Source organism: Mesoplodon densirostris, chromosome 18 (assembly GCF_025265405.1).
Source record: "Mesoplodon densirostris isolate mMesDen1 chromosome 18, mMesDen1 primary haplotype, whole genome shotgun sequence".
Lineage (NCBI taxonomy): Eukaryota > Metazoa > Chordata > Mammalia > Artiodactyla > Ziphiidae > Mesoplodon > Mesoplodon densirostris.
The window spans coordinates 36,900,431-36,912,877 of record NC_082678.1 but is presented as its reverse complement, the minus strand read 5'-3'; the positions used below and the strand labels follow the sequence as shown (position 1 = coordinate 36,912,877).

At 38.3% G+C, this 12,447-nt stretch overlaps 1 protein-coding gene across 6 annotated transcripts in view; it reads left to right on the top strand.

Annotated features, from left to right (window-relative positions):
* AKAP10 (A-kinase anchoring protein 10) overlaps positions 1-12,447 on the top strand; it is a 55,885-nt gene that overhangs the window by 33,507 nt on the left and 9,931 nt on the right. For 5 of the 6 annotated variants that reach the window (XM_060081597.1, XM_060081595.1, XM_060081594.1 and 2 more), the window contains exons 9-12: positions 1,012-1,156; positions 3,587-3,760; positions 9,101-9,210; positions 12,038-12,120. In XM_060081597.1, the coding sequence (XP_059937580.1) occupies positions 1,012-1,156; positions 3,587-3,760; positions 9,101-9,210; positions 12,038-12,120 (512 nt within the window). Of the gene's footprint in view, positions 1-1,011; positions 1,157-3,586; positions 3,761-9,100; positions 9,211-12,037; positions 12,121-12,252; positions 12,297-12,447 lie in introns of those variants that run through there. The other variant, XM_060081596.1, reaches the window with a different exon arrangement.

The window sequence follows — 12,447 nt, the reverse complement described above, 5'->3', positions numbered from 1 at the left end:
AGGAATATTTGCCACCTTAGTTGTTGCAAGATGGGAGACTCACTTTTTGTTAAGAAAATTCTGATAACAAGAAAAAGGAAGAGTTTTTTCCTGCCGGAATAGAAGAGTGGCAGTAGTGCGGTCCTGGCTGGAGCTCAGTGCCGTGCAGAGCAGAGACCCTGCGTTCCCAGTGGATCCCATCTTCAAATTGGGAGCCATTTGTAAATGAAGATGACTGTGTGACATCCTCCCGGCACTGTCAGTTTACTAGCTCCTGCTTATTTGTTTTTCTATCTTTACTTTTTAATATCATGCCTCGTCAGCCTGTCGTATTTGTATCATGCACAGGAGTTAGAAGCCACAGAATGCTCAAAAGACAACATATATGTTTTTCTGCTTTTAATGCTTTTTTGTATTCAGTTTATAACCAGTTTACCAAAACACCAGTTGCATTATATCCTATGAAGTTAGAAATCTTTGAGTTATCATTGATTACTCCTTTTCCTTTCTACACCAAATCATTAGCAAATCCTGTTATTCTACCTAAATACATCAAATTCATCCACTTCACCCTCAATGCTATTTTGTTTTAAATTCCTACATGTATATTATGTATATGCCACATAGTTATGCTGGTATGTTCTCCTTTGTACCCTGTGCAGGGATCTTTTCTGTTCTCTTTCCAGGGGACATGTCCATGTCTTACCCTGTTTTAAATTTGTTTCTCCCAAGTGCTGAACAGAGACTAGGTGCCCATTAAATGTGTGCGATTGGTTTCTTTGCCTCATTTGTAACCTGACCTGGAAAATCTTAAACAAGAACCAAAGATGGTGGCAGGCAGATAGGGAGGGGCACGTTGGCTCAGGTATCTCTTCGGCGGTGGGAATACAGGTTGCAGCAGGGCTGTCATCAACCCAGCTCTATAGTCCTAGGTCTGCAGGAGCCTCATAGAAGGTCCTCTGGTGTAGGTGCCAGAAATTGCTTATGATTGCTGTGAAGTCGGGGTTTACTTTGGCTGTCTTTCTGCCATAGGTACTTCTCCCTCCAGGCCACACATCCTCTTGGATTCGATGATGTTGTACGACTGGAAATTGAATCCAACATCTGCAGGGAAGGTGGACCACTCCCTAACTGTTTCACCACTCCATTACGTCAGGCCTGGACAACCATGGAGAAGGTAACCAAAACTTGAAAAGCGTTAAACTACAAGAAGTTTTTAACTGGTGGAACTCAGAAAATAGAACATGGGAAAAAGCAAACAGAACAGAACAGTGGAAAGTTGAAGCAGTGCAGCAGTGATGAGGGTGGGGGCTTTGAGTCTGACTTGATGTGTATTAATCTTAACCTTCATAGGCTGAGTGACTTCAGACAGCTACTGAAGTCTTTTAATGCCCTCTTCCTCCTCTGTGAAATGGGGCTAATATAGATACTTAGGAGTTATTTTGAGGATAAAAATGAGGTACGATGTGGAGAGTGCTTATTAGTAACGTAAGCATTAAAAAATGTTAACTGCTATTATTACTGCTATTATAACATCTTTTAGATAATTAGTATTGAGCAAAGTTAGCTTAGGGATGATCCAAATATTTCACCAAAACTCTCCAACAGGGTTGGAGCACTAGTTTTCTGTATCGTGATCACTTACAGGATATCACTAATAGCTGCTTAATAAAGTGTTAGAATTTGTGAATCAGTTGTTCTTCTGATGAACTAAAGCAGATTTTACTAGGAATTGCAAGAGCCCAGGATAAGCCCATGAGGTTATTTTGCTCATATGTGTTATGTGCATCTAGGTGGAAAGGGATTAAGTAAGCACTGCCACATGATACCACACATAAAAACTGAATTTCGGGAATGTGGAGGAGTTACATATAAAAATCAAATCTGGGCTTCCCTGGTGACACAATGGTTGAGAGTCCACCTGCCAATGCAGGGGACACGGATTCGTGCCCCGGTCCAGGAAGATCCCACATGCTGCAGAGTGGCTGGGCCCGTGAGCCATGGCCGCTGGGCCTGCGCGTCCGGAGCCTCTGCTCCGCAACGGGAGAGGCCACAACAGTGAGAGGCCCGCATACCGCAAAAAGAAAAAAAAAAAAAAAAAAAAAATCAAATCGTTGGGCTTCCCTGTTGGCGCAGTGGTTAAGAGTCCGCCTGCCGATGCAGGGGACACAGGTTCGTGCCCCGGTCCGGGAGGATCCCACATGCCGTGGAGCGGCTGGACCCGTGAGCCATGGCCGCTGAGCCTGCGCGTCCGGAGCCTGTGCTCTGCAACAGGAGAGGCCACAACAGTGAGAGGCCCGTGTACTGCAAAAAAAAAAAAAAAAAAAAAAATCAAATTGTTGACAGGCTGGTGGTAAACTGGATAGACTATCGGCTATTGTCCAGGGTCGATAATTTTTTCATGATTAAAATTAAAATTTTCTGGGCTTCCCTGGTGGTGCAGTGGTTGGGAGTCCGCCTGCCGATGCAGGGGACGCGGGTTCGTGCCCTGGTCTGGGAGGATCCCGCGTGCTGCGGAGCGGCTGGGCCCGTGAGCCATGGCTGCTGGGCCTGCGCGTCTGGAGCCTGTGCTCCGCAACGGGAGAGGCCGCAGCAGGGAGAGGCCCGCGTACCGCAAAAAAAAAAAAAAAAAAAAAAAAAAATTAAAATTTTCTGATCTTAAAGGAAAAGTTCAAGATATGTATCATATAAAGCATGTAAACTTTCTGGGTAATAAAGTTAAAATACAGAGAAAAACAAAATGTAAAAATATTTCTTACTGTGTATCTAGGGAACTTATACTAATTTTAATTTTTAAGAGTACTATCAAGTAAGTAAATGGGAAAAAGATATGTATGCTTCGTTCCCTAATACTTTGAGTATTTCTCTGCTAGGTATTGTTGTTATGGGGTAAACAAAAAAAGAAACATAGCTTCTATCCTCCTGGAGCTCTGTCTATAAGGAGAGCACATATTAAACACAGATGTAAATATTTACAGTTGTGCTAAATGCTGTGAAGGAAAAGTTGGTAATAGGAAATGCCTATAATAAAGATGGGAACTTAACATCATTAATAATTTTTAAATGGAAATAAAAGCATCCATGTACCATTAGACATTTATTTAACAACTATTTGAAAAGACAGAACCCAGTGTTGGGAAGCCCATGTCAAAACAGATGCCTTGATAACGCTAGTGATGCATCCTCCACATTTATCAAAGCTAAAATGTTCATATCATTTAACTTAGGAATCACACTCCTGGTAATTTATCTTAAGGAAATCCGACTGAAAGTGAAAATCAGTATATACACAAAGACTTCAATATTTATAACAAACAAGAAAAATCTAGTTTCAAATTAGATCCCTCCCTGGTATCTAAGAAGTTTAGATAATCAAGTCCATTCAGTAGTTTCATGGCAAGTTTTCTGGGGGAAAAAATCTATAAATTGTACACATTGTAGTTTTAGTTACAATGTGAGCTGTGTACAGAGGGATAATACTTGCAGTGTAAGAGGAGAAGTAAAATCATGTGTGCTAACTGGTAGCATTGAAGGTAAAATTTTATTGTAAAATAAAGTTTTAGTGTATTTGATTTCAACTTTAAAATAAATTGTATCCTCTCTTCAGGTATTTTTGCCTGGCTTTTTGTCCAGCAACCTTTATTATAAATATTTGAATGATCTCATCCATTCGGTTCGTGGAGACGAGTTCCTGGGAGGAAGTGTCTTGCTGACGGCTCTGGGCTCTGCTGGCCCCACTGAGGACTCCCACCCCGGGGCGGCCGACAGCTCTGCCATGCAGGTAGTGACCCCTGTGCCTCTGCACCAGGATTGTTTCGCTCAGATCTTAGCATCAGATCCCGTTTGTAGCTTTTAGGTGGTAGAAGAAACAAAGGAGAGATAAAATTAGCCTACTTACTATATATGCTAACCAAAGTCTTTGTGATGATTAACAGTGTGTCATATTGTAAGATGTCAGACCATTATTCTACTTGACACTGCAGCTCTTGCTTTATTTTTTTAAACACTTACTTATTTACTTATGTATGTATGTATGTATGTATGGCCGTGTTGGGTCTTTGTTGCTGTGCGCGGGCTTTCTCTAGTTGCAGTGAGCGGGGGCTACTGTTCGTTGCAGTGCGCGGGCTTCTCATTGTGGTGGCTTCTCTTGTTGCAGAGCAGGGGCTCTAGGCGCCCGGGCTTCAGTAGTTGTGGCTCTTGGGCTCTAGAGCGCAGGCTCAGTAGCTGTGGCGCACGGACCTAGTTGCTCTGTGGCATGTGGGATCTTCCCAGATCGGGGCTTGAACCCGTGTCCCCTGCATTGGCAGGCAGATTCTTAACCACTGCTCCACAAGGGAAGCCCAACTCTTGCTTTAAATAATCAAATCACATGACATATTTATAGCCTCCGAAAAGTTGTTTGTATAATTATTTGGGAAATTTTAGTAACTAAATTTGGAATGCTTTTTTAGAGAATAATTGAGTGAACTCCTAGATTTATTAATACTTCACTGAAGGGCTTTTGGTTTCATTTTGAACTATAATGCCATTGTACATTTCCTTAGCCTTTTTTGTTTTTTTGGAGTGCTTTCATATATCAGGCCTTCTCTGACTGTCTGCAAAATCACACTAAGTGGGTTATGCCCAAGAACAGAGTAAGGAGGTAGTAAAAAGTTAATTGATTTTATTGAAGTCACACAGTAAGTGGCAGAGCCATGAATATATTCTCTGTCTAGTTTTTTCCACCATAAGTTTAATAATATAGCATAATTATTTTCTCATCACTATTGGCAAATAATTTTTGACCCTGGGCCTTGGATAAATTTTCTTAATTTTTAAGACAGTACAGTTTTATTGCCATCAACAAGGCTGTCTGTCCTCAGTACCTTTTCCTCTTTTTGAGGTTGCATAGGAGGTGACCTGCTGAGTGTGGTTGCCATTTCGTTTTTTGATATAAGCTGGAATGCTTTGTTTTTATTTAGGTACTTAAAAGGTCTAGGTGCTAACCATAAAATGTATTTTTACATTTTTGGTTGAAGTATAATAACATATACAGAAAACTCTACATTTCATAACTACATACAGCTCAACAATTTTGATAAGCAGACCTAACCCATGTAACCAGCATCCAGATCAAGAAACAGGACGCGTTACCAGTATGTCAGAAACTCTCGTCCCCCCTTCCAGTCACTATCCTCCTCTTTTCTTTTTTTTCTCTTTCTTTTTTTTTTTGTAGAGCCTTATTGAGATATAATTCACATACCATACAATTTATCCATTTACACTGTATAATTCAGTGGTTTTTTAGTATGTTTATAGAGTTGCTAAACTCTCACCACAATTAATTTTAGAACATTTTTTCACCCAAGAAAGAAACCTTGTATCCTTTAACTATCACCCTCCTAATCCTCTGTCCTCCAGCCCTAGGCTACTGCTAATCTACTTTAACTTTATGTCTCTATAGATTTGCCTATTCCAGACATTTCATATAAGTGGAACCATATGATATGTGATCTTTATGACTAGCTTCTTTCACTTAGCATGTTTTCAAGGTTCATTTATGTTTTTAGCATGTATTAGAATTTTGTTCATTCTTATGGCCAAATGATATTCCACCGTATAGACACACCACACTTTGTTCATCCATCAGCTCATCGACATTTGGGTTGTTTCCACCTTTTGGCTGTTATGAACAATGCTACTGTACAATTTTTGTGTGGATATGGGTTTTCATTCCTCTTGGGTATATACCTAGGAGTAGGATTGCTGGGTCGAATGATATCTGTTACTCAGTCTTGGTAACTGTTGCTTTGTAATAAGTTTTGAAATCAGGAAGTGAGAGTCCTCCAACTTAGTTCTTTTTCAAGATTGTTTTGACTGTTTGAGGTCCCTTGCAATTCCATGTGAATTTTAGGATCAGCTTGTCAATTTCTAGGACAAAGCTAGTCAGGATTCTGATAGGGAGGGAGTACTTTGACTCCATAGATCAATTTGGTGAGGATTGCCATCTTAACAATATTTTGTAGTTTTCAAGTATAATTCTGTATTTCTTTTCTTAAATTTATTTCTAAATGTTTTATTCTTTTTGATGCTATTATAAATGTAATTGTTTTCCCAATCTCACATTCAACTTGTTCATCGTGTTTAGAAATAGTTTTGTTTAATTGAGGTAAAATTCACTTAACATAAATTTAAGCATTATAAAGTACACAATTCTGTGACACTAGTATATTCACAGTATTGTGTAGTCATCACCACAGTGTTTCATCATCCCAAATGGAAGCCTCGTGTCCATTAAGTAGTTACTCCCCATACCCACCTGGTTTTTTGTTGTTGTTGTTGTTTTTGCGGTGTGCAGGCCTCTCACTGTTGTGGCCTCTCCTGTTGCGGAGCACAGGCTCCGGACGCGCAGGCTCAGCGGCCACGGCTCACGGGCCCAGCCGCTCCGCGGCGTGTGGGATCCTCCCGGACTGGGGCACGAACCCGTGTCCCCTGCATCGGCAGGCGGACTCTCAACCACTGCGCCACCAGGGAAGCCCCCCACCTGTTTTCTTCTAAGAGTTTTGGGCCTTTGATCCATTTTGAGTTAGTTTTATATATTATGTGAAGTGGGATTCAACTTTATTCTTTTGCATGTGGATATCTGGTTGTCTCAGCACTATTTTTTGAAGAAACTACTCTTTCACCGTTGACTGATCTTGGCACCCTTGTTGAAAATCATTTGACCTTAGATAGATGGGTTTACTTGTGGACTCTCAGCTCTACTCCATCATCTCTGTGTCTGTACTTAGACCAGTACTACATTGTTTTGATTACTGTGGTTTGCAGGCTCTGTTTTGAAATCGGGAGCTGTGTGTCCTCTGACTTTGTTTTTTTTTTTCATTTGCAAGATTGTTTTGGCTATTTGGGTCCCTTGTAGTTCCGTGTGAATTTTAGGATCAGCTTTAACAGTTTGGTCAGGATTACACTGAATCTGTAGATTCCTTTAGGGAGTATTGCCATCTTAACAGTATTAAGTCTTACAGTCCATGAACATGGAATGTCATTCCATTTATTTAGGCCATCTTTAATTTCTTTCAGTAGTGTTTTGTAGTTTGAAGTGTACAATTCTTACACCTCCTGGAGTCAGTTTATCCCTGAGTATTTTATTATTTTCAATGCTATTATAAATAGAAATTGTTTTCTTAATTTCATTTTCTGATTGTTCACTAAGTGTATAGACATGTAACTGCTTTTCGTGTGTTTATCTTGTACCTTCAGCTTTACTAAATTCATTTGTTAGCTCTAATAGTTTTCTTGTGGATTCTTTAGGATTTTCTATATGTAAGATCTTGTCATCTGCGAATAGTAATAGTTTTCTTTCTCATCAACTTTAGATGCCTTTTATTTCCTTTTCTTGGCTAAACTGCTCTGGCTAGAACTTGCAGTATAGAAGTGGTAAAAGTGAGCATCTTTGTCTTTTTCCTGATTTCTCGGAGAAAGCTTTCAGTTTTTCATCATTTATTGTGATGTGTGGGATTTTCATGAATGCTCTTTATCAAGTTGAGGAAGTTCCCTACTATTCCTAATTTGTTGGATGTTTTTGTTTTTGTTTTTTTGTTTTTTTTTGCGGTACGCGGGCCTCTCACTGTTGTGGCCTCTCCCGTTGCGGAGCACAGGCTCCGGACGCGCAGGCTCAGCGGCCATGGCTCACGGGCCCAGCCGCTCTGCGGCATGTGGGATCTTCCCACACCGGGGCACGAACCCGTGTCCCCTGCATCGGCAGGCGGACTCTCAACCACTGCGCCACCAGAGAAGCCCCTGTTGGATGTTTTTTATCATGAAAGGCTGTTGGATTTTGTCAGATGCTCTTTCTGTATCAGTTGAGGGGATTATGTGGGTTTTGGGGATTTACTCTTGTTACCGTGTATTACATTAATGAATCATCAGATGTTAAACCAACCTTGTATTCTTGGGATAAATTCCACTTAGTTGTGGTATATAATTATCTTTATATGTTGCTAGTATTTTGTTGAGGATTTTGCATCTATACTCCTAAGAGATAGTGGTCTGTAGTTTTCTTTACTAGTGATATCTCATTTTGGTATCTTACCTCAGTGGCCTCATGGAAGTATTTCTCTGTTCTTTTATTCTGGTGCCTCTTTCTTTTTAATTATGTGCCTTTCTCAGCATGTAAAGAGAGCCCTTTTTACCCCTACTGTAGAGTGTTCTATAAGTGTCTGTTCAGTTATTTTTTTGTTGTTATTTTTATTTTTTATTTTTTTTGTGATACGCGGGCCTCTCACTGTTGTGGCCTCTCTCGTTGTGGAGCACAGGCTCCGGACGCACGGGCTCAGTGGCCATGGCTCACAGGCCCAGCTGCTCCGCGGCATGTGGGATCTTCCCGGACCGGGGCACGAACCCGTGTCCCCTGCATCAGCAGGCGGACTCTCAACCACTGTGCCACCAGGGAAGCCCTGTTCAGTTATTTTTTTAATTTAACCTATGCTTTAATCATGGATGTTAAATGTATTCCTGTCTTTTGTTACTTGAAACAGTGCTGCAATAAGTACTCCTGTGTATAAGTCATTTTGCATAAGTGTGAGTCTGTCTATAATTGAATTATTAGAAGTGGAATTTCTGGGTCAACCTATGCCTCCGTATTTCACAAAAGTACCAATTCTGACTTGCTTTTTTTTTTTTTTGTGGGCATGAGGAGTAGGAGGTAGAATGCTGGTCATTTTAGAAAGTTTCCTTTATCTTCTCTTTTGTCACATGGCCACACTGAGAATCAAAAGCATTCATGTTTATCCTGTAAAAGTTGGGCTTTACATTTATTAGGCAAGATACATATGCCTGGAAGAATGGGAGTTTTGCCCGTTTGGAACGTAAGCACGTTTGTTGGAACTTCAGTCATTAAGGAAAATACATTTGCCACACAGATGCAGCTGTCGTACGCTTTAGTATTGTGCTTCTCCCTCCTGTAGTTATGTTCAAGATGACATTTCAGAATCATTGCTGTTAAACATCTCATTAGTGACAGGGTTGAGTGAAAAGTGCATGTGTTTCAAACACTGAAGATTTTGTATGAATCTGTCATTCCAAACCCAGGACTATTTGACTCCTGGATAACATACTACTAACTTCACAATCTCTGTTGTAGTCTAGTGTGAAAAAAGCCAGTGTTAAAATTCTGAAAAATTTTGATGAAGCGATAATTGTGGATGCTGCAAGTCTGGATCCAGAATCTTTGTATCAACGGACGTATGCAGGGTGAGCATCTTTTTTATTTTTTAATTTAAAAATTGTTTTCTACTCTCTTGAATATACCTGCAGTGCAGTAGAGCATGGTTAAGGATGAAGGCTCAGGAGTGACTTCCTGGGTTTCAATCTTGGCTCAGCTGCTTATGGCAAGCTACCTAACCTCTTTGTGTCTCAGGTTTTTCATGTGTAAAATGAGGATAATATTCCTGCTTCCTTGGGCTGGTGAGGGGATTAAATGAGATAATATGTGAAAAGCATTTAAAACATTGCCGGATGTCAGTGAGCACTCGGTAAATATCATTGACATCATTATTCTACCACCATATATGACTCTGATGAGTGTCATGTTTACATAGTGTGTTTTAGGCTCTCTCATCCACATTTCACTGGCTTCATAGTTAACTATTTCAAAGTCTCTGTCTTAAAACCAAAACTAAACTACAAGGATGCCAATATCATTTATCATGGACTGTATAACTATTACTGTTATCCCTCAGTAACTGCAGGGGATTGATTCCAGGACCCCCTTGGATACCAAAATCTGAGGATACTCAAGTTCCTTATAGGAAGTGGCCTAGTATTTTAAACCTGTATAAATCATCTCTGGATTACTTATAATACCTAATAAAATGTCAGTGCTATGTAGATAGTTGTAAATACAATGTAAATGGTTGGAATGCACAGCAAATTCAAGTTTTGCTTTTTGGAACTTTCTGGCTTTTTTTTCCCTACAGTTTTCAGTCGGCAGTTGGTTGAGTCTGTGGATGTGGAACCTGCAGATACGGAGAACCAACTATACTTGGAAAAATGGAATAAAATGATTCCTTTGTATTTAAGAATTAACTTGGTTGTTTATTTTATCCTGTAACAGAAAGACAGTGATTCCTGTGTTACAGCACTTCTTGATCCTTACCACAGATCAAATCATAAAATCTCTTCCTCTTCCCTAAAGATGGCTTGAAAACGCAGAAACCTGTGTAAAGGCATGATTATCGCACCCCAGTCCTGGCAGTACCATAAAAAAGGGATTTCAACATGTTTAATTGCTTTTACCAGAAAGTAAATTGATATTTCGGAGACTAAGAAGTCTGGAAAATACTTTAAAGTAAATAGAAGGTTATTTTGACCACATTGTCTTCAGCTGTATCAGTGTTGTAGTAATCTTTATTTCTTATTTTAGGAAATGGTGGACAGTAAGCCTAAATGAGTTAATTCCCAAAGAGGATATTTATTCTTAAGGAATGCTTGGTTCATTTATTTTAAACCTGACTTAAGAAAGTCTATCAATTGCAAGATGTTTTACTTCTATAGTTTTTTTTTTGTGTAAAATAAATATATTTTAATTTATAAAATTTAAATTTGTAAAATATATATATAGTGTGTAAATACATATTTTTTAATTTATAAAATGGGTCATAAATAGAGAAATAATTATTTTTCTCCATCTTTAGAGATAGTTTTCAGTGTTAGTTTTAGTTTTATGGTTTTAGCATCTTCCTGAAGTTTTTCTAAAGGCAAACAAATTTGTATCAGTTGTATTGGCACCCATATATTCATTGATGACTTATTAGGAAGGCTGTCTCTAAAATAAGATTCACTTTGCCAGAAATGAAATAATATATAGGCATCGTAAGATTCTTTTTTCTTCTTTTAACTTTTAATTACAAATATATTAATCTCTTCTTATAAAAATTAAATTTACAGATAAGGCTAATGTGCCCTTTGATTACACACCAATGCTTATTTTCCCCCCTTCCTTCTCAGGATAATCACTGTTATGTTATGGTGTATATTTTTGTTTGCTTATTTTTATGTAACTGATGTTATACTCTGTGCTGTATCTTGTGCTTTCACTCATAGTGAGTTTGGAGATTTTTCTATGTTAGTCTGTACATATTTACCTCATTTTTAACTATGTTGTAGTATTCCATAAATAATACTAATTATAGCTCATAACTGTGGCAAAATCTTCCATAATGTGGTATGTTACTATTTGGCTATTTTGGTATTAATGGGTTATTTAAATTGCTTGCAGTTTTACTGTGATATACAGTATAACAAAGACTTCTTTTATATTTCCTTGTACCAAGAAGCAGATTTAAAATTTTCATAGCCCTTAACCAATTTACAGTTTACCTTTACACGGATCTGTACATTTTATGTTCTTACCAATCATTAATAAAGTTACTAATTTTCCCCACATCCTTGTCAACAATAAATAATATCAGACTTTAAATGTTTTACCAATCTGGGTTTGTTGTTTATGAGATTCAGCTTCTTTTGTCCTGTTTGTTGGTTGTTCAGGTTTTTCTTCTGTGAATTGACTATCATCTCTTTTTCACATTTTTTTGTTGGGTAATTTCTTAGTGGTTTGTTGGAATTCTGTATGTTTCTGGTTATTAAGTATCAGTTACTGCATCTATTAAAAATAAGACCTCTCACTGTGTTCTTTGCCTTTTAACTTTGCTTTCTATTACTATAGCTTTATAATTATATAATTATATTTTTATCTTGTTAGGGGAAGTCTTACCTTTTTGTTTCTTTTACAAAATTATCTTGGCTATGCTTGTGCCTTTTCTGTATGAATTTTAGAACTGTGAGTTATCTGTTAACTCATGTTTCATAAACTTTTTGAGGATTTTGAATGGAATTGCATTGAATTAAAGATTGCTTTCTGTGGGGACAGTTCTTTTTGAAATTAGCCCCACTTTGAGTAACATGGGGTAGATATAAATTGTATTTCTAGCTTTCTAGATCTAGAAAAAATGCTTAAAAATTAATTTTTTTAAATTTTAAATTGATTTTTAGAAAGTATGTTCTTTTCATACTTATTTAGGAAGATGACATTTGGAAGAGTTAGTGACTTGGGGCAGTTCATCCGAGAATCTGAGCCTGAACCTGATGTAAAGAAATCGAAAGGTTTGTGGTGTTTTTATACATTGTATCAAGCCTTTACTCACATTAGTCATTGACTGTAAGTAAAGGATCATTGAAGATTTAAACTGTTTATTTTGCAAAATAACTGCCATCTCTTTGACCTTGTGTTTATAGTCACGAGCGAGTGCAAGGGCTTCGTGTAATCAGGGCTCAGTACAGTCTCTCTCTGAATCAGAAGTTACTGAACTTGCTTTACCATTACAGAAGGCACATCTACATGAAAAGATACTCTTCACCTTTTGATTTAAAGGCAAAATACCCAATCCAGGTTGGACTTGAGGCTTATCTTGATACCCTTTATTTTACTAA